The sequence below is a fragment of the Vombatus ursinus genome, unplaced genomic scaffold, assembly GCF_900497805.2.
Source record: "Vombatus ursinus unplaced genomic scaffold, bare-nosed wombat genome assembly UNPS02014945.1, whole genome shotgun sequence".
Taxonomy (NCBI): Eukaryota; Metazoa; Chordata; class Mammalia; order Diprotodontia; family Vombatidae; genus Vombatus; species Vombatus ursinus.
The window spans coordinates 5,725,412-5,739,316 of NW_020954723.1; the positions used below are offsets into that span (position 1 = coordinate 5,725,412).

The following is a 13,905-nucleotide window of genomic DNA, read 5'->3' on the forward strand; positions in this document are numbered from 1 at the left end:
AGGTGTTATTTTCTTCAGTATTTTTGTGGGTCTCTTTTAGTAAGCTGTTGACTTGTTTTTCATGATTTTCTTGCAAAACTCTCAGTTTTTCCTGTACTTCTCTTACTTGCTTCTCAAAATCCTTTTTGAGCTCTTCCAAGGCCTGAAACTGACTAATATTTTTCTTGGAGGCTTTGGATGTAGGAGCTTTGGCTTTGTTGTCTTCTTCTGGTTGTATGTTTTGATCTTTTTTGTCACCAAAGTAAGATAATATAGTCTGACTCTTTTTGTGCTGCGTACTCATGATCCCAGCCAATTATTTGAGTCTTAAACTCTTTGTTAAGGTAAAAGTCTGCTTCCAACGTGAAGAGTGTACTGTCCCAAGTTTCAGAGTTTGTACAGCTGTTTTCAGAGGTACTTCTAGGGACCTGTAAATTTTCAGTTCTTCTAAGGTGCTATGATAAAGGGCGAGGTGTTTCCTTTCCACCACCACAACAAGCTCCACCTCACCAGCATTGCTCCTCACCCCAGAACCGCCCCTCAGAACTGTGACCCAGATCCAAGCACTGCTAAAGCAAGAGATTCCTGCCTCAGCACTGACAAAGAGATCCCTGCAATCCCCCTCTGATCAGCCACTCGATTCTCCCTCAGTCTGTGGGCTGGAAGCTCAGGAAAAAGCCGCGGCCCTGGGCCGTGCTCAAGACTTGCAGCTAAGACCTAGCTCCTCTCTCACCGCAGTCACAGACTTTTCCCACTGACCTTCTAAGTTGTCTTTGGCGTTCAGAGGTTGAGAAGTCTGGAAACCGCCACAGCTGCCCGCAATTCAGTCCTCTGAGGCCTGCTCCAGGTAAGCTGCAACCTGCATGCCCACACCGAACTGAGCTCCTCTCCCCACCCCGCGCGATAAACCTTTCTGATCAACCATCCAGGTTATCTTGGGCTGGAAATTTGTTTCACTCTGTCTTTTTGTGGGTTCTGCTGCTTTAAAATTTGTTTAGAGACATTTTTTTTTAGGTATTTGGAGGGCTTTGGGAAAGAGCTCAGGACAGTCACTGCTTTCCCTCCGCCATCTTGGCCAATTAACTTTTTTTTTTTTTGAGGCAGTTGAGTTTATGACTTGCCCAGGGTCACACAGCTAGTAAGTGTTTGAGGCCATATTTGAACTCAGGTCTTCCTGACTCCAGGGCTACTGCTCTATCCACTGTTTCACCTAGCTGCCCCTGATTAACTCTTAAATATGAAGATAAGGCTTCAAACTTAGTTTTAGGAAGCCTCAGCATAAAGTTGATAATTGAAACCTTCATTACCACAGAGCAAAGAGTATATAGAGAGAACCAAGGGTTGAGAACTGAGCTTTAGAGGATACCCACAAATTAAGGGTTAGGATGAGAAAGACAAACCAAGGAAGCTAACATAATATGTACATATGGAGAACCAGAGTAGTAGAATCTCAGTGAAGCCAAGGGAAAGAAAGTTTTAAGAAACTAGGAATGATCAACAATATAAAAAGGGTTCAAAAAGGTCAAAGAGAATGAGGATAGAAAAAAGAACATTGGATATTTTAGACTTTGATGACCCTTGAAAAGAGAATAGAGTAGGGAGAAGAGTCAAATTGTATCATATTATAAGGAAAAGATAGTAAAGAAATAAGTTTGGGACACTGGCTTAAGGGATTCTAATACTCAATTAACTTTGATTCAACATTTATTAAGCACTTACTATAAGCAGATCCTTTTGCTAGATGCTGAGGAAACACAGACATGAATAAACTCATCCCTGTCCAAAAGGAACTTACATTCTCTTGAGAAGGTTGAGATAGGAATCAATGCTTGGATAGATTAGTAAATAATAAGTTAAAGACATGTAGAAAGCACTAACAACTGAGAGGGGATGAGGAAAGTTCTCACACATGAGATAGCACCCAAGCAGAGCCTCAAAAGCAACTAGATATTCCAAGAGGTACACACGAAGAAGAAGAGCATTTTAGGTATGGGGCACACAGCCTGTGCCAAAGCCAAAAGGAGAGAGATGGAACATCCTATATGAGAAGCAGCAGTAGGCCAGTTCAGCTGAACCATGTTGGAAGGTGAAGGGTAAGAGGGGGAGGGAAGGGGAGGAAAGAGATAATGTAAAATAAGTCTGGAAAAATAGTCTTGATCAAGGGTGTCTCGGGCTTTAAATGCCAAACAGAGAAGTTTGTGTATTATCCCAGAACCAGTAGTAAACCCAGTAAGGAAGATTCTTGAGTTAGAGTAGAGACACGGTCATGCCATTTAGGAATATCAATTTGTTAGTGGAGAGAAGGGGGAGAAAGTAAAGAGAGAAACACTCCTTCTCCCAAGTAGTTCAAGAAACTCACTTTCCCAGCTATTGTTCTTTCTAAAAACTCTGTAGGCTGAAAAAACTAAGGTAATTTCAAATTAGCTAGTAACTTTATAACTTCTGTCATACAAATTCATTTGAGAAAATAAGATAATCAAGAAAGTGATTTTGTGACTATATCTACATGAGGAAAATAACTTGTCTGAATATTCTTGTGTGGAAAGGGAAGACAGATGAACATAACTATGATATAAGGAAAGAGTCATCGTCCTCCCTCTGAAATCCTCTCCTTATGTGTGCCCTTAATAAGGGATTTCAGATTTCCTTTGAAAAGGGCTGTTCTTAAGTAAAGCTAAATAATATTGATATATATATCTATCTATATGTCATATAGATAGATATATAACTACAAAGTGTGCAGTATATAGCTATGTAGTTCAGATACTATCTTTTTTTAGCACAGTGCCTGGCACATAGTAAATGTTATATAAATATTAGCTAACATTATTATTATTATCAGTTATCTGGAATTGTCTGACTTACAAGCATTCTTTAACTGGTACTTACATTTCATCTTCTTAGGTTAGTCTAGATCTCCTAGCCAATGTTTGCATCCTGATCTGCCATCTATTTTGGTATGCCATCTATACCTTCATTCACCTTCCCCAGACCCTAATGGAGACAGCCCAGCATCATGAACCCGAGAGCCTGTGAAATAACAATGCTTCCCAACCACTGTCGAATGAAATGGTTCAATATCAGAAACTGATAAGATTCTTTCAATAGAAATGACAGTAGAGATATCACCCTCTGCTTTGCTGCTATATCCTAAAGATCATGGGACCTTTGCATCTGATTGTCAACTGAAACTTTCCATATATGTCAGTCAGTAAACAATTATTAAGCACCAACCAAGTGCCAGGCAGGGTGCTAAGCTCCTCTGAGGATACAAAGAAAAGCAGGAGACAATCCCTGCCCTTAAGGAACCCAGAATCTAATGGGGGAAGACAACATGTAAAAAGAAGCTAATAGCGGAGGAGGTAGTAAGTGTACCTGGCTGGGGCATGATGAAATCTAGGGGAATGCAGCTGATTAGGAATTGATTTGACAGCTGCCCTGGTCGTCCTCCTTAAATCTGGGAGGAACTCTCTACTGTCCTTCTCTAATTACCAGGGCCAAGGAGGGCATTTTGGAGATATGAGTTTCATATTTGATGCAGGGTGATGGGATAACTGAGAGCATGATGAAATCCAGTATGTGTTGAGAACATGAGCTCCTTGAGAACAGGCACTGTCTTAATTTTCTATTTGTATCCCCAGTGATTTGTACATAGTAAGTACTTAATAAATGCTTATTAATACTTATTCATTCATTCAAGTCACTGATAAAAAATATTAAATAGCACAGATCCCCTGAGCCCTCCAGTAGAAGCCTCCTCTAAAACTGGCATTGAATATACAAGTCATTCCACCAGCTTCACATACATAAACCTAGCCCTCATTTCTCCATCTTGGCCCTATGGATACCATGAGAAACTTCATTAAATGCTTGCTAAATTCTAGCTAACCTACAGTATATATCTGCAGTATTCTTTACCACTTTTGTTTCCCCATCAAGAAAGGAAATGAAGTTGATCTGGGAATCTGGAAGCCATGCTGGCTATTTCTGTTCATTTCCTCGTTTTCAAGATGTTCTGTTGTCGTTCAGTCATTTTTCAGTCATGTCCAACTCTCTGTGACCCCATTTGGGGTTTTCTTGGCAGATGTACTGGAGTGGTTTGTCATTTTCTTCTCCAGCTCATTTTACAGATGAGGAAACTGAGGCAAACAGGGTGATGTGACTTGCCCAGGGTCGCAGGGCTAGTAAGTGTTTGAGGCTGGATTTGAACTCAGAAAGATGAGTCTTCTTCACTCCTGGCCCAGCACTCTATCCACTGTGCCACCCAGCTGCCCTTCAAGATGTTCATTTGGCATGTTTTAATATGTTCTAGAATCTTACCAGGAAGCAAAGTTATCCTCCCTGGCTTCTTGTATACAGATTCCATTCTTTTCCTTTTTTTTTTTTTTTTTTTTAAATTGGCACATTTGAGGGGCAGCTAGGTGGCGCTGTGGATAGAGCACCGGCCCTGAAGTCAGGAGGACCTAAGTTCAAATCCGGCCTCAGACCAAACACTTGACACTTACTAACTGTGTGACCCTGGGCAAGTCACTTAACCCCAACTGCCTAAAAAGTGTAAAAGAAAGAAAGAAAGAAAGAAAGAAAGAAAATTGGTCCATTTGCTCTTCTCCAGTCTCATAGTACCTTCTTATTCTCCATAATCTTAAACCCCTGTTAGTATTAATGATGACAATAATAATAATCAAAGCTAGCCTTATATAGTGCTTTAAGTTTTATAAATCATTGTACATGTGTTAGTTCATTTGATTCTCACAAAAACCCTGTGAGGTAATTGTTATTATTTATCCCCATTTTATAGATGAGGAAACTAAAAGAAACAGAGGTGAAATGACTTGCTCAGGATCACATGGATAAGTGTCTAAGGTAGGCAGGATTTGAACCTAGGTCTTCCTAGTGTCAAGTCCGACACTATCCACTGTGCCACCAAGCTGCCTTTAGCAGCTCATAAATTACATCAGTACCCTGGAATGTGATCAGGGATGTGCTGGACAGGGCCAATTATTACATTTTCAGTGTGAGCATTTACACCTCAGAAATGGGCAAAAGGTACAAATCAGGGCTTGATGTATTGTTTTCTTAATTGTCTAGACTTAAGAAGTAAGAGAGAAAATGTAAACAATGCAGATTAAACTTAAAAGTATGTCCTCCCTTTCCAGAGAGCTGGTTATTAAACATTATTATTAATATTAGTATTATTAAAAATACACTATTGGATGTGACTTATCTGGGCTTGGTGACTTAACCTGATTGAGGGCAGCTAGGGGCTCTCTTACCTGCTACTTTTCTTGGATCTCAACTCTCTGCTAGCAATTTTTATTCCCTTCTTTTGAATCTAAAGAACATTTTACTTGGCAGAGGAAATAGAAGGAAAATAAAGAGTTGAACGGCAGGCCCCTCTCTTCCGTGATTCTCCTGTTTTTCTTATCATCACTTTAAACACTTAAACAAATATTTTTTTTTGTTCCATTTAGCTGTCTTTGCCAACTCCAGCTCATTTTCTGCTTTAGCATTCCTAATACTGTTGTTACATGATTTGGGCACACTTCACATCCATCCTCCATTACCTGACCTTTCTTCCATGTTTAGTATGATGTGTCTTTTAAATATCTAACTTGATCAACTAGTTCCTCATACATCCACATCTGTTTCTTTAATTAACTTTTTTGTTCCTCTCCTCATTGCAATTCTATCTTTTTTGTCTTCAGAAGTTCATTCTTGAGAGCTTTGCATCTCTCTATGTCTGACTTTCCTGTAGAATTTTATTTAGTTCATGGGATCCTGAACCCTTTGAAATCTTCTTTGCCAAGATCTAGGGTGCCTGTCCTCAGCCTAACTTTTTGCTAATTCATCACAAGTTCTAAGATTCAATGGTCACTTTTCCCCAAGGTTCTCATCATTTCCACCCTAGCAACCTATTTTCTAGGTCTCCCAGTAGCAATGGATTGCACCCTTGGCCTGGAGACAGGAAGACCAAAATTCAAATCAGGCCTCAGGCTACCTAGGTGAACCTGGGAAAGTCGCTTAACCTCTTTCAGCCTCAGAATCCTCAGCTGTAAAATGGGGACAACATTAGCACCTCCCTTGCAGAATTGTTGTGAGGATCAAATAAGCTAAATTTGTAAAGTGCTTAGCATAGTGTCTGGCCAACAGTAGTACTTAATAAATGCATTTTTCCTTCCTTCTTTTCTAGTACTAATTCCCAATTCAGTGGCAATAGAAAGAGTACTTCTCTGGGAATCCAACCTCGGGAATCTGTCCCAGCTTTATTCTTAGTAACCATCTGACCTTGAGCAAATGTCCTCATCTGCAAAATAATGCATTTGGAGCAGATGATTTCTAAGGTAACCTGTCCAGCTTTAAAATTCAATTCTGTGATTCCTTTAATTTCCCCTGACCTACATTTGTTGAAACTGCTAATGAATAGTGAAATAGTCTACAAAGTCGAAAAAGAAAGATAAGGAAAAGGAGAGACCTGAATGATTCAATGTCTAGATAATCAAACCCTCTATGACTGAGAATCAACCTTATTTGACCTGCAAGGCCGTTAAGTTTTAGATAACATTCATCTCTCCTGATGCTTTTTTGGCCCTCTTTGCCACATTATTAGCATGAAAGCTTATACAGCATTAACATTAACACCAAGCCTTTTATCCCAAGTGATCCCTTAGCATGTTACTCATTACTATAAAACCTTTTTGCAGTATTTTCTGTTAACTTTCTCTATAATGGAAAACAAAATTTTAAATCTACTTGAGGCTGCTCCAGGAAAAATGTGTTAACTGGCAGATGTTCAAGTATAATACAGATGGATCAGTTGGCTCAACTGGTCTTAATGGGTTCCAGTTATGAATTTACTGAAAGAGGTGGAATTTTGCCCAGGTTATGAACTGTCTATATCTTTATGCTGTTGAAAACTGAATAAGAATGTCATTGAAAAGAGATCACTGAAAAGGCTGGTTGTGTAGAGCATCCTTAATAAGATGTATATGTTACACTCCCTTTATGACAAAAGCAATTGTGTTGTCTTTTGACCCAGAATATTTCTGGTTCATTAGTCTATTTAAAATTGACCGCTGTAAAGAAAGGTTGATAATGCCTTGAATTTCCTCTATCATCTCAGTCTCACTTTGACCAGAATTATTTGTAAAAGTTAAAAAACATTATTAAGAGCCTATTATGTAGAAGGTACTGTGCAAGACACTGGAGATAAAGATTAAAAAAAAATAGTGGTAGTCATCTTCAAGGAACTTGCACTCTAAAAGAGGTGGATAAGATGCAAAGTACAATGTGATGAAGGACAAGGAATGGTTCAGATGAAATGTCTTAAGAATATTTGAGAGAGATCACTTTGACCTGGAGATATCGGAAAGGTTTCATGGAGGATGGGTGCACCTGAGCTAGACCTTGCAGGAAGATAGGTAGGCCCACTATTCTCCCCAGAACAGAAATTTTGCCAGGCATGCCTATGCTGTTTTGTTTTGTTTGGGGGTAAGGGGAGGTTGGAGACAATTGGAGTTATATGACTTTTCCAGGGTCACGCAACTAGTAAGTGTCTAAGGTTGAATTTGAACTCAGGCCTTCCTTACTCCAGAGTTGGTGCTCTATCCATTGCACCACCTAGCTGTCCCTCCTAATTCTGTTTTAATAGTAACATCATTAACATTACTTACTATCTTTTATGAGGTTCCTCTTCTCTATGTCTTAAAACATCTAGATCTTTACCTGTTTTCCTCTCCTTCCCTTAAGTCCTAGATCCTGTTTTTGTTTGTTTGTTTATTTGTTTGTTTGTTTTTGCCAAGTCTAACTCCTATACTTATATACTTGACAGCATCCCTTTCTGGGGCTCAATTAATTTATTATATCCTCACTTTCAATTTCTCCTCCTTCCTTTTCCTTCCTCTTTGCCTGTGACCAAATCCATTCCTCTCCTATTCTTAAAAACAAAACAAAAACCTTCCCACTCACTCAAAGCATTATAGGAGTCATAGACCTAGGGTTGGAAGGGCCCTTAGGGGCCATTTTATGGATTACACCCAGAGAAGTTGTGACTTGCTCCGATTCACGTAGGTTTGTAAGGGTCAGAGACAAAATTTGAACCCAGGTCTCTACTGACTGCAGAACTGGCGTGCCTTCTGCTATCCCATATCCTCTTCCCATTCACAACTCGCCTGATAACGGTCTACAATCATTGCCTCCTCTTTCTTCACTGCCATTTTAATATGGCTTCTTTTCTCACCACGCATTTGACATCATTCTTTCAAGGTAAAAATCACTTCCTAATGATAAAAGTCAGTGGCCTTTTCTCAGTCTTCATCTTCCTTGACCTTTCTACAGCATTTTATACTATTGATTACCTCTCTTAGATAGTCTCCTGTTCTTGACTTCCGTGCCCATTCCCTCTTCTGATTCTCCTCCAACCTGTTCAGCTTCCTTTTACTATTCTCTAAGGGTAGGTGTTCCCCAAGGCTCTATCGTCATTCTTCTTTTCACTGGATTCTTTCTTTGAGAAATCTCATGTATATTTTTAAATACATGATCCATTAGGGCAGTTGGATCCTAAGAAAATTTGGTAGGCCCTGCCCATGGCCCAACCGGCTATGGATAAGGAATGTAAGCCACTATATTAATAAAAAGACTGAAGCTTTGGATAATCCAGGCTAAGTGAAGTAAACAGTTATCTCCTTTGCAGTTTTTACACTTTAGTGTCCTAAGCTCATATAGATTCCCAAATCTCTGCTAGGCAGCTAGACTTCCTAACCATCGCAGACGAAGGATCTAGATTTAGACATTCTGTTCTGAGCAAAGCCTAGCTTACCTAATCTGTGCTACCTGTCATCTGACTGCCCTGGCTCAGGGCTGTTGTCATCTACTCCTTTGGCTTTAATTATTACCTCTATATTTCCAAATCTTTATTTTTAGTGTGAATCAATATCTGTTTCTTCACTTCTACTTTCCCAACTACCTAGTGGATTCTCACTTGGACGTCCTTCAAGCACCTCAAATTCAACATGTGCAGAACTGAACTCATCATCTTTCCTAACGCCTCTCCCTCATCTCAACTTCATTATTTCTGTTTTTGTTGATGCCGATAACAAAAAAAAAAATGTTTCCCATTGATTATGGAGGAGTATTTGTAGGAGATTCTTTTAATTTGAATCATCTCTTCTCGTCACAAATAGTTTTATTTATTCACAGGATTGTTAGTGATAAGGAGCACCTAGATAATTTTGTGATGACTAATTAACTACATCCTGCTTTTTAAAGCTAGGACATTTGTAGAATATACCTCCATTTTTTAAAGAAGTTAGTTCAGATTGTGAGAAAAATATTTTATAACCTGTAAAGTCATATGTAAACGTCAGATATTATCATAGAAACCTGCATTTGAAGAACTAGAAGGAAACTCATATTCTCAAAAATATTCAAATGGATTGGTGATTTTATCAATGTGACAATTCCCTCCAGTGATAAGGATCACAACCCATCTAAACCTACCCATCCTGTGGGACTCTGGTCCGTGTTCTCCTATCAATTTGCCATAAATTTGCCATCCAGCATGCCAAGGGCATTTCTTTCTTTCTCTTGACATTTTAAGAATGCCAGTGGAATACAACATCCATTGTTTATTCCTCACTCTGACCATGTGACCAGTTCATCTTCTTTTTCATTCATGAATTTTTTATCCATACATCCTTTACTTTCCTCCTCCTCCACTTTATTTCTAATATGGTGCAGCTTACTCACACTCACCACATATCTCTCCATTGTTGTCATACTGAAGAGTGATATTAATTTTTAGTTTTTCCAGATACTCTAATGCTGCATTACTTGCAGCCATATAATGCTGGAAAGATGCTCATATTAAAAATATGGACTGTTGTTTCAGGGAGAAGAATGGATTCATTAATAGAACTTTGCAATTTCCCAAAGGAGGAGGAGCTCAATCTCCTACTACTCCTATTCAGTTCTAGGCTTAGCTCATTGTCATTTCCGTGGAATCTGCCCCAGATATATGTCCTGATAGGTGAGCTCTTCTGGTTGTACATACAACTGCATGTTATAGCCTGGGCCCTAGGAATTCCTGATCCAGTTAGTTTTTCCAGTGAGGATGGTTAGGGCAAGCTCTTGTGTATTCTTGTGGATCTCCTTTAGAAGGCTCTTCTCTGACTTTTGATGCAATCCACACAATGTCATCTGCAAACAGGGGCTTCGCTAAGAACTCACCATCCCTCCTTGACTTGTCCTTTGTACTGCATCTCCTCTCTGAGAATATGGTTTCCCTGTTTTATGCCTTACTAATGGTCAGGCTTTCTCTTTTGTTATGTTTTTCAAGGAATCTTGTGTAATTTTAGAGTATGCATAGGTTACACCTGGTTGGAGGAAAGCCTTGAAGGCACCTTCTAAATCTGCTAAATCAAATGTTTTTTTGTAGTCTACAAACAGTAAGGATAGTGGGATCTTGTGGTTTGCTTTAAACTTTTAGTCAACTGTATATAAGGTGTAGTGCTGTGGAATATGGCTTGTGAAAACCTGCTTCATGTTTCCCTCTAATCCTCCTGTGCCCTGGATGCCCTCATAAAACGTTTAAATAAATGAGAAAGTAAGAATATAAGTCAGTAGTTATTGATCTTCCCTTGGTTCCATGTTTCGGTAATTTTAAGGGGGCGCAAAGATTATCTAATATTAAAGATAATCAACATTTGCATAGTGCCGTATGATAACAAAATAGATGTACATAAATTATTTCACTTGAGCTTTACAATTACAATTAACCTATGAGTTAGATATTAGTCATAATTTTACAGATGAGGAAACTGAGACCCAGAAAGCTGAAGTGACTTGTGGCCCAGATAGTTAGATTTTAAGCCACAATGTTGATGGATGTTTTTTATTCCATTCAACCATCGACGAAGTTGTTTTACAATTAAATGTGACATGATTCCAAGTTTTACTGCCTTAGCTCCATTTTGCCTTTTATGTTGATTTACCTGAGCAAAATCCAGCATATACGTTTGGTGGGGAAAGTTGCTAACATTCTAACAAGTCTGAACCCAAGAAAATAGTTAACAGGATGGCTAGGTGGCATAGTGGATAGAGCATCAGGCCTAGAGCTTGGAAGGCTTCGGTTCAAATGGAGCCTGAACACTTAATAGCAATGTGACCCTGGACAAATCACTTAACTTCTGTTTGCCTCAGTTTCCTGATCTGTAAAATGGGCATGTTAATAGGACCTACCTCACAGGGTTGATGCGAGGATCAAATCAGGTAATAATTGTAGAGTGCTTAGCACAGCACTTGGCACATAGGAAGCACTATGCAAATGTTATCTATTATTAAATAGTTTGGTCCTTGAGTTTTGTATTGGTATTGTCAGATTCTCAAGAACTTGTAACCCTTTTTCTTTTTTTAAGAAAGCAAGATGTGTTTCACCAAAAAAACTGACAGGCCCTTGTCTTTTCAATTTATGCTAGGTGGTACAGTGGGTAGAGTGCCAGCCCTGGAGTCAGGAGGACCTGAGTTCAAATTTGGCCTCAGATACTTCCTAGCTATGTGACCCTGGGCAAGTCATTTAACCCTGTTTGCCTCAGTTTCATCATCTGAAAAATGATTTGGAGAAGGAAATGGCGAACCACTCTAGTATCTTTGCCAAGAAAACCCCAAATGGGGTCATGAAGAGTCAAACAAGATTGAAACAATTCAACAGTAACAACAAATAGAAACTATTAATTACTTCTAAGAGTTTATTTTTGTAGAAACTAATGTAGAGTGTAGAGATGGGTTTTTTAAGTTATTCAAATGAGATGCAATCATTCGTTTTAAAGCAATAAGGTATTTTCTCATTCTGTCTATGTTCATTATTTGAAAGCCAATATATTACCTTTAACAGGCTAAGTGTGGAAAATGACAAATTTTTAATTTAATTTGCTACTGCACTGTAATGTACCCTAGCTAACCTCTAAAACTGAATGAGTTAAACGACATTCCTTCAAAGGGTGGAAACCATAGCTTTATCCTTCATATGTGTTGCCTGTAAATACAATTATTCATACTGCAACAGAGATATAGGGGCCTGATTATTTACAAAAGCAGATCTGACTGCCATTGTTCATCTGTTTCTTTTTCCCAGATGACTGATCTAAGGTGTCGTGTCTCCTTTTCCAGGATGGAAAAAGGAATCACATTGTATGAGCATTTTTGTTCAATAATATGCTCACATTGTTTCACCTCTCACTATCTTTTGCACTACAAGAATATCTGTGCTGCATATTGAGATAGCTAATGCTACTGCTAGAAAGTACAAGGTAATTTGGTTAGAAGATAATGTAATATCTCAAGGTAGCAAAACTTAATTAAATTAATAGCTGGATTTAAAATAAGGATGGATTTATATTCCATTTTTGATGTGGAAGATTAGCAAGGCAAAAATACATAAATTAAACAGTAGTGTTCACTTCAGTGGCACTCCTTCTATCCTTCCTTTTAAGTAAATTTGATATAAGCAATTTTGTCCTTGATAAAATTTTGAATAAATTTATCTAATCTAATAACTTGAATTAAACACATTTTTAGGCAGGAGTATATCATTTATTAGTCATAGGTAAGTGACTAGATGATCCCCTGGGTCCCTTCCAGTTCTAATATTCTGTTTGTGAACACCAAGCTTCCATGAGTTGTCCATGTGGACTCAGATAATCCAGAGGATCCAGAAACTTTTCTTTGCTCTTTGGGCAGAAAGGTAAATTGAATAAGAGAGGGACAAGAATACCATAGATTATGACAAACCCTAGAAACTCTAAAGATCATTCCCACAAGTCACAATGTTGCTGATGAATTCCAATATCCTGGAATAAGAAAAATCACCTTTATAACTCCTACTGACCTCAAAGTTCTCAGTTAAGCCTACTGAGAAATTTGTTACTATGGTAGAATGTCTTTGGTTTTAAAACAGAAGCCAATAGAGACTATGATAAGCTTTTACTTTACAACTAACTTTGCTGAAATGCACCTTTTTAAGTGAGAAATACTTATGTTATTTTCATTTAGTAAGAAGTCAGTTTAGGTAAAAAAAATTAGTGACTTAAATACCTTCTTAACATGATAACTTTTTTCTACCATTATCTTTTGTGGAAGAGTTTGCAAATATTAGGTTTTTTTAATTCTATATTAACTTTTCAAGTGAATCAGTGTAACAAGACAAGCATGTGTACATTTAAGATCTCCCAAAAGTCTTACGCAGTTCTAAACTTTAATAGCTTAAATCCACACAAATCCAGCTATTATTTTCGAATACCCTATGTATTATTTGATTCTGTCATTCAATAAAGTGTGAAAGGAGTACATGAAACTTGAAAATTAACAATATGATTAAGTATGATTATAATTTTGAATAAAATCATACATTATATTATGGATTATTCTAAATTATAGTAGTTACAACTTAGCTTTTCTAGTTAGTTATAGAATCAAAGATGCCTGCATTATAAATAAGATGGAGAAAGAGAGGGAAAAGTCAAGAAGCTTACTATAATTAAATACTTACTCATAAGCCTCTACTGCCTGAGTTCTTAATGGAACAAACAGATAAGGCAAACAGGCAGTTTTTCACAACAGTTCAGTAGGTGGATTAACCCCAAGACCAACCAACTTGAATGGTTGAAGAGTTGAGGACCTTACTCTCAGGGATTCTACAGTAGTGGAAACAATGGTATTTCCTCCAATGATAAGTGCAGTTCTTCTTGGCATTTCCCAAGAGATCTCGATGCTGAAGATGTATGCCTGCTGTTTAGGGGCAGAAAGACCCCTAGGATTACTCTCCTCAGTCTCCCAGGGAATCTGCCTTGACCTTGTGACTGATGGAACCAGATTTTGGTTGACAAACTTGCCCCTCCCATTCTAAGGGATTATGGTGAAGGGAAACAGAGGAGC

The 13,905-nt window shown here is 38.3% G+C and overlaps 1 protein-coding gene across 6 annotated transcripts in view; it reads left to right on the forward strand.

Moving 5' to 3' along the window:
- Positions 1-13,905, forward strand: part of EFCAB11 (EF-hand calcium binding domain 11) — a 180,613-nt gene that overhangs the window by 62,809 nt on the left and 103,899 nt on the right. The window contains exon 7 of one of the 6 annotated variants that reach the window (XM_027844898.1): positions 12,107-12,207. The exons of the other annotated variants lie outside the window; for them this stretch is intronic. Coding sequence (XP_027700699.1) covers positions 12,107-12,110 — 4 coding nt within the window. The 3' untranslated portion in view covers positions 12,111-12,207. Of the gene's footprint in view, positions 1-12,106; positions 12,208-13,905 lie in introns of those variants that run through there. 6 annotated transcript variants of the gene reach the window in all.